Source organism: Grampus griseus (genome assembly GCF_964374135.1).
Source record: "Grampus griseus genome assembly, chromosome: 6".
Lineage (NCBI taxonomy): Eukaryota > Metazoa > Chordata > Mammalia > Artiodactyla > Delphinidae > Grampus > Grampus griseus.
The window spans coordinates 1,927,736-1,938,721 of NC_139000.1; the positions used below are offsets into that span (position 1 = coordinate 1,927,736).

General features: G+C 59.9%; 2 protein-coding genes across 3 annotated transcripts; one reads left to right on the plus strand and one right to left on the minus strand.

Annotated features, from left to right (window-relative positions):
* Window positions 1-324: 324 nt before the first annotated feature.
* Window positions 325-7,348, minus strand: MED22 (mediator complex subunit 22). Of its 2 annotated transcripts, XM_082656967.1 has the most exons (6): window positions 7,211-7,348; window positions 6,440-6,591; window positions 5,957-6,076; window positions 4,896-4,976; window positions 3,902-4,110; window positions 325-1,107 (listed from the first exon to the last, which is right to left on the minus strand). In XM_082656967.1, exons 2-6 carry the CDS (start codon window positions 6,560-6,562, stop codon window positions 918-920), a joined length of 723 nt encoding a protein of 240 aa, XP_082513093.1. In that variant the 5' UTR covers window positions 6,563-6,591; window positions 7,211-7,348; the 3' UTR covers window positions 325-917. The 2 variants fall into 2 exon arrangements, with proteins under 2 accessions (XP_082513093.1, XP_082513092.1); XM_082656966.1 differs by lacking the exon at window positions 5,957-6,076.
* Window positions 7,349-7,422: 74 nt separating this feature from the next.
* On the plus strand, window positions 7,423-10,984 carry RPL7A (ribosomal protein L7a). The gene is made up of 8 exons (XM_082656947.1): window positions 7,423-7,461; window positions 8,054-8,174; window positions 8,745-8,894; window positions 9,195-9,335; window positions 9,533-9,612; window positions 9,932-10,062; window positions 10,576-10,645; window positions 10,817-10,984. Exons 1-8 carry the CDS (start codon window positions 7,459-7,461, stop codon window positions 10,919-10,921), a joined length of 801 nt encoding a protein of 266 aa, XP_082513073.1. The 5' UTR covers window positions 7,423-7,458; the 3' UTR covers window positions 10,922-10,984.
* Window positions 10,985-10,986: the final 2 nt, after the last annotated feature.

Sequence of the window (10,986 nt, forward strand, 5' to 3'; positions counted from 1 at the left end):
GAGATGACAGTAACGAGCACCGACTCGGGGTGCAACCAGACGCACGCCGCCTAGGCCACGTGGTATGCAATAACGGCAGCTTTTCATGCATTCACCAAACATTAGGGCCCTTCTAGGTCCTAGACAGCTCTTTCTAGGCAATGGAAATGCAGCCGTGACTCCAAGCTGACAAAGCCCCTGCTTGCCCAGAGCCCCCGTGAGAAGGCTGACCTGGAGCCCAATGTTGTCCAGGCAGAGCCCAGGGGCTGTTTTCCGACAGCCACCGAGACCAAGGGTGGTCCAAAATTGATTGGGGCTGAGCAAGAAAAGGAACCGACCAAAGCAAAAGGGTGGAGCTGGTTTTATTCAACAGTCTCATCACAAAAAGAACCAAAACGTGTGCAGCAGCGGAATTAGGAAGGACCCTGCCTGACTTCTGCAAGAGTGGGCAGCCCCCTTTCCCCACAGCCCTGCAGGGCAGTCAGCTAGCGCAGGGAGCCTCAGGGCAAGGTAGCGGGCAGAGCTCTGCATGGGGGCCTGGCCTTGGCTAGTACTGTCCACTCTGAGCACTTGCGTCCTCCATTGTAAACACCACGCTCAGGTCAGGTCTCCCAAGGCTGGGCATCCTCCCTGCCCCGCCGTTAGGTCCTCAACGGGACAAACTATCCTGGAAACTTCCTTCCAGCCAGCCAGGAAAGTAGCAAATAAGGTGACGACAAGAGTAAGGATGGGCCCCCCTGGCATGGCTGGGGGTATTTGCTTTCCCCCAACACTCCTCGGTGGGCTGTCCCTGGGCTGACACGGTTCCGAAAGAGGCCACGGCGGCTCCCCAAGTGGGCCCCAAGGCTGAAGGGAGCTGAGGCTGTGGTGGGCCTAGAGGGGAACACTGCACTTCATTCCTAAGGTCTAGGGGCCCGGGGAGAGGAGCCCTGGGAGGCTCAGGCGTGCTCTGCGGGGCCGGGGCCACCGGCGTGGGAGTGGGCAGGGGCTGCAGCCTGCAGGGGGCCAGCACTGGGCTCCGGGGACGCCGGCAGAGGGACTGAGAGGCCGTCGGCGGAGTCTGTGTCGAGGTCCAGCCTCCAGTAAGCTTCACACAGAGGCAGATCATTAGCTTCGCAAAGACTTGAGCTTTTCCACCACCAGAAACCCAGGGAGAGACAGGAGCAGGCAGTGAGGGAAGCCAGGGAGGGAAAGCGAGACAGAAGCAGAGTTAAGGAAACAGACCACACCCCAGGCCGGCCTTCCCCTCCTCTCCTCGGTGCTGGCCCCTCTGTTAAGCGGCCCGGCTGAGGGCGAGGTGCGGGCGGCTGCCCCTGCTTCCGGGTCCTCCGGAGAATCCGAAAGGGCGCCTTCTGGGACCAGCCACCAGCAGGCTGTGACCTCGGCTGGTCCCTTCCACTGACCAACCGGTGTCCCTCCTGCCAAGTGGCATTCCTGGTCCCTGCCGCCACCTCCTGTCCTGGCTCCAGCTGCCCTCCTCCCGTAGGGAGCTGCCAGCCTAGCCACACGCTCCCGCCAGCAGCAGGAACCAGCGTCCAGAGCTCGCTATGGCCTCCTCGGTCCCGAGGCCCCTGAGGGCAGAGAGCCTGTCGTCCTTCTGGGTCTGGCCCTGGCTGGGACTCAGCCTCAATGGGTGGCAGTTAGGAGCAGAGGCCCTGGTGTTCTGTGTGATCTCAAACAGGCCCCCGGCCCCTTGAACTCAGTCTCCTGTCTCTAATAAGGGGACAGCAGGGCCGGCCTCTCAGGGCGAGGACGCAGGTGAAGGGCACGGCTCGTGAAGGTTGTCAAGGGGGCGACTGGAGCATGTTCCGTCCCCACACTCGTCTCCATGGCTTTCTCCCGAATCCTACCCTGCCTCTTGCTCCCTCCCTTGCTCCTGCCCTCAGCGTTCAGTCTCAGAAACCATCCTGGACACAGAGCGGAGTCTCAAGGAGAGTGGAGGGCAAGAGGTCGAGAAAGAGCAAGTCGTGAGCAGAAAGCAGGGGAGCGAGCGTGGAGATGGGGGTGCAGGAGATGGGGGTGCAGGCAGCTGGGACGCACAGGGAGGATGGGGGACGGGCTGAGCGCTGGTGGCTGGGGAGATGGGGGTGCAGGCAGCTGGGACGCACGGATGGGACGGAGGACGGGCTGAGCACTGATGGCCGGGGAGATGGGGGTGCAGGCAGCCGGGACACGGGGAGGACGGGCTGAGCGCCGGTGGCCGGGGAGATGGGGGTGCAGGCAGCCGGGACGCACGGGGAGGACGGAGGACGGGCTGAACACTGGTGGCCGGGGAGATGGGGGTGCAGGCAGCCGGGACGCACAGGGAGGACGGAGGACGGGCTAAGCGCTGGTGGCCGGGGAGATGGGGGTGCAGGCAGCCGGGACGCACGGGGAGGACAGAGGACGGGCTGAGCGCTGGTGGCCGGGATTGGGGGCCGAGCAGGGAGGCGCTGACAGCCTGCGGGCCCAGCCTCAGCGGAGCCCCAGCCACTTACAGGCGTTTACAGACAAGAGAGGAGCTCAGCCTCTCGAGGCAACGGGAACAGCGGGAGGAGACCCCAGGCCAGACCAGAAACCCCTCTGGGTGAACCAGAGACTGCCGGGCCCAGAGCCAGGACGCGAGGAGCCTGGCTCTCAGACCCCCTGGGTTCCCCTGCGGCCCTGCCGCTCTGGCCCTCAGCCTCAGGAGGCAGGGCTGCATTGCTGGCCTGCAGCTGCTCAGTCCAGGGGCTTGGCCCTTGAGGGCAGCAAGGGGACAAACACAGGGACATAGGGGACAAGCAGGGCTGTGAGCAACGTCCCCAGCAGGGTCTGAAACCCCCCAGGGACCCACTTGGGACCCCTCTCTGAAGGCCTGGTATGTAGGAGGCACCTGCCGCATGTCTGCTGAGCCGTGGGTATCAGGGACTAGAGAAGGCCCCAGAACCCTCTGGAAGAGGCTAGACCGCTCCCTCTGGGCAGTGACACTCTGTCCCTTCCCGCAAAGGCCAAGATGGGCGGGGACCACGAGGGGTGGCACTGAGTCCAGCGCAGTGAAACCAAGCCCCAGACCACTGGCTCTGGGCGTCTGTGGCCCCAGCATGGCCACCATGGGACAGAAAGGAGCGTTGAAAATCCATGACAGGAAGGACACATTGTCAGGAAGGGCGAGAGGGGGTGTGGACTCCATGTCTGCTGGACCGAGTCTCGGTCTTTCCAAGCTAATGGGGACAGAGATGTGGGATCTCTCCAGCCTCAGTTTCCCCAAATGTAAATTACACCTGGACTCTGATTTCTCAGGCCCCCTCCAGCTCAAAGCGCCTCAGGTCTCAGGATTCTAAGTGGCCACACGAGGGCTGGGGTGACAGGTCTTGCCCCTGCTGTATCCCTGGGGCTCAGCATGGGCCTGGCATGTAGGAGGGCTGTGGTCTGTGAACAAGGACTCAGTGGTCCAAGTTCCCAGGCCTGGTTTTCAAGGCCATCCTCTGCTTGGGTTTTCTCCTCCTCCTTCCCAGAAACCCCCACCCCTGACACACAGGGTGGGTATTCAGTGACCCCCATAAGGAACTGCATCCCTGGGCAAGCACTGGAGTCCTGGACATGAGCCTGGGTGGCCAAGAGAGCTAGCCCCGCCTTGGCTGGAATGTTCAGGTATTGCTCAGACAGCTAGGAGGAACAGACAAGCTCCCAGACAGAAACGCTGCCTTGGCCCTCCCAACCCTTGAGGCTCTGTGATTTTCATCCCGATGCCCGGGCCCCGGTAGACGGCGTAGGTTGTCTGTAGATCAAACGCTCTGACCATGAGGTCTCCTCTGAAACCCAGGCAAAGGGCTCTGTCGCCAAGACCAGGAAGGATTTGGAAAAACAGGACCTTCGGGCTGCCAGGTGGGGCTGGGCCACCCCTGCTGGCCGGGCCCAGGTCCACAGGTCCGCTCTGCACGGGGTCCAGCCCTATTTGTACCTGGACGAATAATACTCCTCCTCCAGCTCGTAGAGGTCTGTGGAGACCTCATCCCGCAGGGCGATGAGCTTCCGGTCACACTCCTCCTGCAGAGCTCGCAGCTGCTGGCTGCGCTCGTCGATGGCCTCATTCACCGACGGGAAGTCGTTGAGGATGAGGAACTGCTTGAGGTCGGACACCAGCTTCATCAGGGACTCGCCGGCTCGGACCTACGTGGATGGGGGTGGGGCAGCACAGTGAGGGACTGACAGCAGCCTGCCTCTGTGTGCCTGGCGCTGGATAAGCAATGGCCTCAGCTGCCTCACCTGCCAAGTGGGACCACGGCACTAACATAGGGTCATTGTGAGAAGTGAGGAAACTAGAGCGCAAGCTACGGGGGGAGGGGGGAGGGGGGAGGGGGAGGGGAGGGGGAGGGGAGGGGGGGCAGGGTCCCTGGCACCAAGGCAGGTGCCGTCAGCCCTCCAGTCCCCATGCGCCCCTGGCCTCTGCCTTCTGCTCCTGCTGGTACGATCACCAAGCTCATGTGCTATTCAAGCACACATTCTGCTTCTCAAAACCTCGAACCCCAGATCCAGCTACCACCCCATTCAACCTCCTGCCCTGCTCTTCCTCAGGTGCAGCGCATCTGCCAGTTGTGGGGGGGATTCCTTCAGGACCTTGTCCTGTGCATTTTCATCCGGGGACACAGACCTATGGAAATACTTGGTTGCCCTGCTTGTTCTGTGACATCGAAAGGGATCAAAATGCACGTCCCGTTTCATCTGGCCATTTGCTCCCCGCACTTATAAAGAATCTTCAGCGAGGAAGGGGTGACCTGTTTCTAACCACCGCCCAGCATTCGACAGGATGGCCGTGGCCCCTTACGCGGCTGCCATGGACAGCCCTCCTCTCGAGCGGAGTCTCCTGAGAAGTGGTTTGCCCCCCACCCAGGGAACCCCAGTGGGGACCACAAGGTTCCTGGAACCCGGGCTGTCCCCTCCACCTGGTGACTCACGATGTTGGCGGCTCGCACGTGCATCTCGTAATTATCTTGCTCGCCCTGAGTGGCCCTTGACACCTGCGTCTCATCCTCAATCTGGAGGGCAAACAAGAAAGCCTAGAATGGGCAGGCGCCCCGGCCCTCACGCACCTGGCAGTGGCGGCATGACCGCACTCGCCCCACCCTGTGGCCTATCGTGCCCTCTGCGCACCGGGTGCTGCCAACCAGACCTCAGGCCGCGTGCACCGTCACCCCCTCTAGCTCTGTTCTAAGGAGATGACAGGCACCTTCACCAGGACCAGTGGATGCCTAAGGACACCAGCCGCTGTGCCAGGTGCGGGGAGGTGTTGATCCTGTCTTTTTGGGGGTATGGAGTCCTGTTCAGCACTGATGGCGTCCCTAGCTCAGGTGCTCACTGACCTGCTAAATGGATCAATAAAACGACAATGTGTTTTTTTCAAGTGATCGTTTGCCGAGTACTTCTTGGGTGCCAGGCACTGTGTTAAGCACTTGACCATCATCTTAGGAAACTCACAGAAGCCTGGACCGCCATCCCTGGTTTACAGGTGGGTAAACCTGAGGCCGGGACAGACCTGAGCACACTCAAGGTGTCTCAGGCAGTAAATGGCAGAGCCAGGAGTCCTGCCCCGCCCGTAGCCTGTTAGGCTGCTAACTGTCCCAACCCACCCACCAGGCCAGGGTCCGGGCAGGGGTCAGGGCACCCTAAGCGGTTAGGAGCCAGACTTCCCGGGTTCAAATCCCAGCCCTGCCAGTTATTAGCAGAATGACTTTGGGCAGGTTGGTAAACCTGAGCCTCAGTTTCCCCCTGTGAAAAGGGAGAGGACAACAATGGTACCTGCCCCGTAGAGTTCTCGTGAAGACTAAATGGGACGGGACACAGAGGGCCCTCTCGGCTCGGCCTGACACGTGGCGAGCACGAAATAAACTCTAGCTTTCATCGTCACTCTCAATGCTCAAACAAGCCTTACAGGTCTGCAGCGGTCATGCAGAGATCCTGCCCCAATCCGGTCAGCGGGCTTGCCTGACCGGAACCAGACACTGACCACTCTACCCACCTGGGAGGCCTTCCCCGGCTTCTCTCCCTGACGGCGTGCGCTCGCAATAATCCCCATGGTAACCGCTTTACACAGATAAACTCCTCCAGTCATCACAAGGACCCTACGATGCAGGGGAAACTGAGGCACTGAGAAGTCAAGACCTCATCCAACCCCTTGCTGCTAGTAAGTGATGCTGGACGTTGGATCCCGGCAATGTGACTGGAGTTCCCTACAACTGCCTCACCAGGACCTGTAATTGGCCAGTCTATCTATCTGTTGACCAGTTTGTTATTGTCAGTCCCCTTGCGGCTCTCCCAAATGTTCTCCCCATGGGGACAAGGGTTCACTGGTATATCGCCATCACCTGGCCCGGAGCAGCCACGTTGAGTGGGTGCTGTTGCAAGCAGACACCCTGGCTCCGTTCACCACTGTCCACAATCTCTAGACCCTGCTACTTCCCTTGGTCTCAGAAGGGGCAGCAGACCGGCGGCCCCCACCCACCTTGGCGGTCTTGATGATCTCGGTGAAGTTGTCCATGATGGACTTGACATCATCCTTGAGTCGCTTGTTGTAAGACTGCAGCAGCGTCTCCTTGCTTTGCGGCAGGGCTCTCTGCTGGGCCATGGCGGGGCCTCGGGCACGGCAGGGGACACCTGGGACCCAGAGTCTGGTGTGAGCGAGCGAACCCCAGCCTCCCACCCTCCAGGCCCCCGCCTCGGCAGGACCCGCAGCTCTCCGGGGATTCCCTGTCTGCCAAACACACTCGTCCAAAAATCCGCACACAGTGCACTGCGGCGTCTCCTCCGGCCCGCGCCCCTTCCCCGGAACCCCGACGACACCCTGATGGGCTCCGGCGCAGCCTTCTCAGAGGCCAGGCCCACGCACGTCCCCCACCTGCCCTGACCAGCCGCTTCCCCGCCAGCACTTCTGCCCTACTCCTCACCCGAGGAGCCGCTCGGATCCTACCCCACCTCCTCCAAACGCACTTGGCCTTCACCCCCAATCCGCCGCCCTCGTCTCCACGCCGGGACCCCCGGGGGCCGCCCCACGGGACCTCTTGGGCTCCTGAGCTCCGGGGTCTCTGCTGGGACCACCCTCCCGCCCCGCGCCAGGTGCCTCCGGGCTACGCGTGCTCCGGTCCGGATGGCCCCCAGACCGAACTCGCGGTTCTTAAGCCACTTTGGAGTAAATCGCACGAGAAGATCGCCGACACCGCGGCCACGCCGCCCCAACGCCCACACCTGGTCCGCAGAGCCGGGGACCAGCGGGTACCTGGCCAGGGCGGGCTGGGGACGAGCGCGCGCCGCTCCGGAGAAGTCCCGGCTCCCCGGCGCCTCTCCGCGCCCCTTTCCAAGCAGCTCAGACCCGTCGTCCGGCTCTAGGCACCGCCCGCCGGGCGGGAGAAAGTTCTGTCGCTTTAAATCCGAAATCCCGCACAGGCTTTAGTTCTCGCGATCTCCGAGGTCGCATACATATTACCCACAATTCCCTTTCCTTTCTTTCTCCGCCAACCGTTCAAGATGGTGAGTGTCCTTGGTGCCAGCGATGCTGGCTTTCGGATCCGGGCTCTATCCGCTGCCATCCTTCTCGAGGCGTGACTGCGCAGGGATCCCTCCACGGCCCAGCGCGAGAGGAGCCCCGCGGGGCCTCGCCTAGAGGCACTGGGGCCGCATAGACTCCTCGGCAGCCGGGTCTGGGGAGGAGGAGGATCCGGGGTGCGCAGCGCCGCCATGCGGGTTCGAGGCTGACGGGGCCGAGGCGCTCCAGCGCCCCGTGGGCTCTTCCGTCCCGGGGGCCGCCTGGGGGCTTGGGCAGGGGGTTCTCAGTCTGTCTGCCTCTGCTGTTTGGAGCCCGCCGCACTCCGAAAGGGGCCGCGGGGCTGCCGAGGCTCGTGCAGATGATGTGAAAGAATATTTGCTATCTGAGTGATGGTGAGGACGTCCCTAACCACCAAGATCGCTGATGCACGAGCGGGGGGGCGGTCGCCGGGCTCGCGGCGCCTGCGGCTGGGGCCAGGTTTGCTCACGGGGATGTTGGGGCCGGCTCGGGACCCACCCCTCTTCAGAGAGACTGTTGGGGAGGCGGCGGTTGAACTGGGTGTTTCCTTTTGCCCAGCCGAAGGGAAAGAAGGCCAAGGGTAAGAAGGTGGCCCCGGCCCCCGCGGTGGTGAAGAAGCAGGAGGCCAAGAAGGTGGTCAACCCCTTGTTCGAGAAAAGGCCCAAGAATTTTGGCATTGGTGAGTAAGAGACGGGAAATGTTGAAAACGGCTGCTTAGATGGTATCCCCCAACGAAGAAAAGCGGCTGGTTGAACAGAAGGTTATGTTTTGGCCTTGCTAGACTTCAGTGAGTTTGGAGTCGAGGCTACTTGGATGGGGATTCTCGCGTTTTGGCCGCTTTCTAGCTGTAACCCGGCTCGGTTCTTAATCTCTCCCTTTGAGACGGGGCAGTGACGGCGCATCCTTCGTGGCCGCACTGTAAGCGCCTGAGCGTGGGGCAGTGTGGAGCCCAGATACTGGCCTTGGGGTTCAGCGGGGCCGTCACGAAACCAGCTCTGCCGGAGCAGAGGCGATGGGGCTGCGGTACCGACACACGCCTCGGCTGCTTGTTGAGTGAGGAGAGGGGTCGGTAGTGTCCCCTGTGATCCCAGGTGTCTGTGTGCAGGTGATGCAAAAGAATGTTTGCTGAGACGTGGTGATGCCATTTTAAAGCACCGAGATCGCTGACGCACCTACGCCCTTCTGAGTGGCCCTGAACACGAACTGGACAGGGAGTTTGAGCCTCACGGTGTTGCCCTTTACTTCTCAGGACAGGACATCCAGCCCAAAAGGGACCTCACCCGCTTTGTCAAATGGCCCCGCTACATCCGCCTGCAGCGGCAAAGGGCCATCCTCTATAAGCGGCTGAAAGTGCCTCCTGCCATTAACCAGTTCACCCAGGCCTTGGACCGCCAAACAGGTGAGGTTCTGTGGCAGAAGCGCAACGTGGGCGAGGGATTTCTTGGGCACGGTTGCCACCTTTACTTGGACACCGGTAGAGCTGGGGCCTGTAAAGGGGCAGGGGTATCTTCAGTGCGTTAGTTTATTAAAACTTAGGATCCTTTGTCTAGTTTCCCGAACGCGATATACTGAAGAGATAACGTATACGACCTGAGATCTCTTGAAGTGCACTTGTGTTCAGGACAGTGACCTAGCATTCGTACGGTTAAGTGATGTAATCTTTTAAACTCTCGACCTGAACTGGCGGTGTTTTTTTCAGCTACTCAGCTGCTTAAGCTGGCCCACAAGTACAGACCAGAGACAAAGCAAGTGAAGAAGCAGCGGTTGCTGGCCCGAGCTGAGAAGAAAGCTGCAGGCAAAGGGGATGTCCCCACCAAGAGGCCACCTGTCCTCCGAGCAGGTGAGCGGCCCCGCCTTGAAGAGGCTGAATGGTGGGGCAGGCTCTTGGCGATGATGCATGAACTTCTTCACCTGGAATCGCTGTGAAGAGTAAAATCCGAGCTTTTTAACCCTGAGTCATGGCGGGGCCCCCGGGGCAGGTGCTGTTGTGCCCAGAAGCCCCCCCCCGCTGCCACACAGACTGCTTGTATGTTCTAGGGGTTAATACTGTCACCACCTTGGTGGAGAACAAGAAGGCTCAGCTGGTGGTAATCGCACATGACGTGGATCCCATCGAGGTACGGGTGACTTGTTCTCAAGCGTTGACTGCTGGACTGAGATTGGTTGGGTCCTTGTTTGTACCAGGAAGACAGCTCAAAGCTAAATACTCGGTCTGGCAGAGGCCCTGGCAGGGTGGGGAGCACTGTCAGTTTTCCGTCTAAGGAGTCCTGACAGGGGAGCCATCTCGTGGCTATTGCAATGATGTGATACTCTCACTGAATTAAACCTTGAAGTACAAGTGTAGGAGCTTTTTAACCCTGAGCAATTGCTACCACGTTAGCTTTTAAGTTACTGCTTTTGCTCAAGATACTCTCTAGAGCTAATGCTGTCTTCCAGCTGGTGGTTTTCCTGCCTGCCCTGTGCCGTAAGATGGGGGTTCCCTACTGCATCATCAAGGGCAAGGCCCGGCTGGGACGTCTGGTCCACAGGAAGACCTGCACCACAGTGGCCTTCACACAAGTCAACTCGTAAGTGTGCAGTGTAGCCCAGAATTCCCAAGAATCACTAGGGGACAGCCTTCCCCCACCCCCAAGTTTGCTTAATTTCTCGGGATCTTAGCTTAAAGACCAACCTTAAAATACTTTTTTCGGGCTTCCCTGGTGGCGCAGTGGTTGTGAGTCCGCCTGCCGATGCAGGGGATGCGGGTTCGTGCCCCGGTCCGGGAAGATCCCACATGCCACAGAGCGGCTGGGCCCGTGAGCCATGGCTGCCGAGCCCGCGCGTCCGGAGCCTGTGCTCCGCAACGGGAGAGGCCACAGCAGAGGCCCGCGTGCCGCAAAAAGAAAAAAGAAAAAAAAAGAATACTTTTTTCTGAACCTTTGCCGATGATGGTTATGAATTTCTTCACCTGAATAAACCATGTTGTCATGTTGTCATCTGAGGCAGAAGGTTTGTGTTGGAGCTAAAAAGGAAGTCGCTGATGCTTTCTGGAAGGGTAACTGAGAGGCCAGTGACTCCCATTTTCCCCTCTGCCTTGTTAGGGAAGACAAAGGTGCTCTGGCTAAGCTGGTGGAAGCCATCAGGACCAATTACAACGACAGATATGACGAGGTAGGTGGCACACTCACACAGAACGCTGTCTTCTGGTAAGCTGCGTCTTTAGTCAGAACTGCCTGGCTCTCGGCTCTTTCTGAGCAGTTGTATTTGCCAGTCAACTTGGAACAACCCAGTAGAAGTGCGTGAAATGACCCGCCAAGCTGACTGCCTGTCTTCTTGTTACAGATCCGCCGTCACTGGGGAGGCAACATCCTGGGTCCCAAATCAGTGGCTCGCATCGCCAAGCTGGAAAAGGCAAAGGCCAAAGAACTGGCCACCAAACTGGGCTAAGTGTACACTATTGATTTTTCTGTACATAAAAATAATAATAATTAAAAAAAATCCTCTTCTTCAGC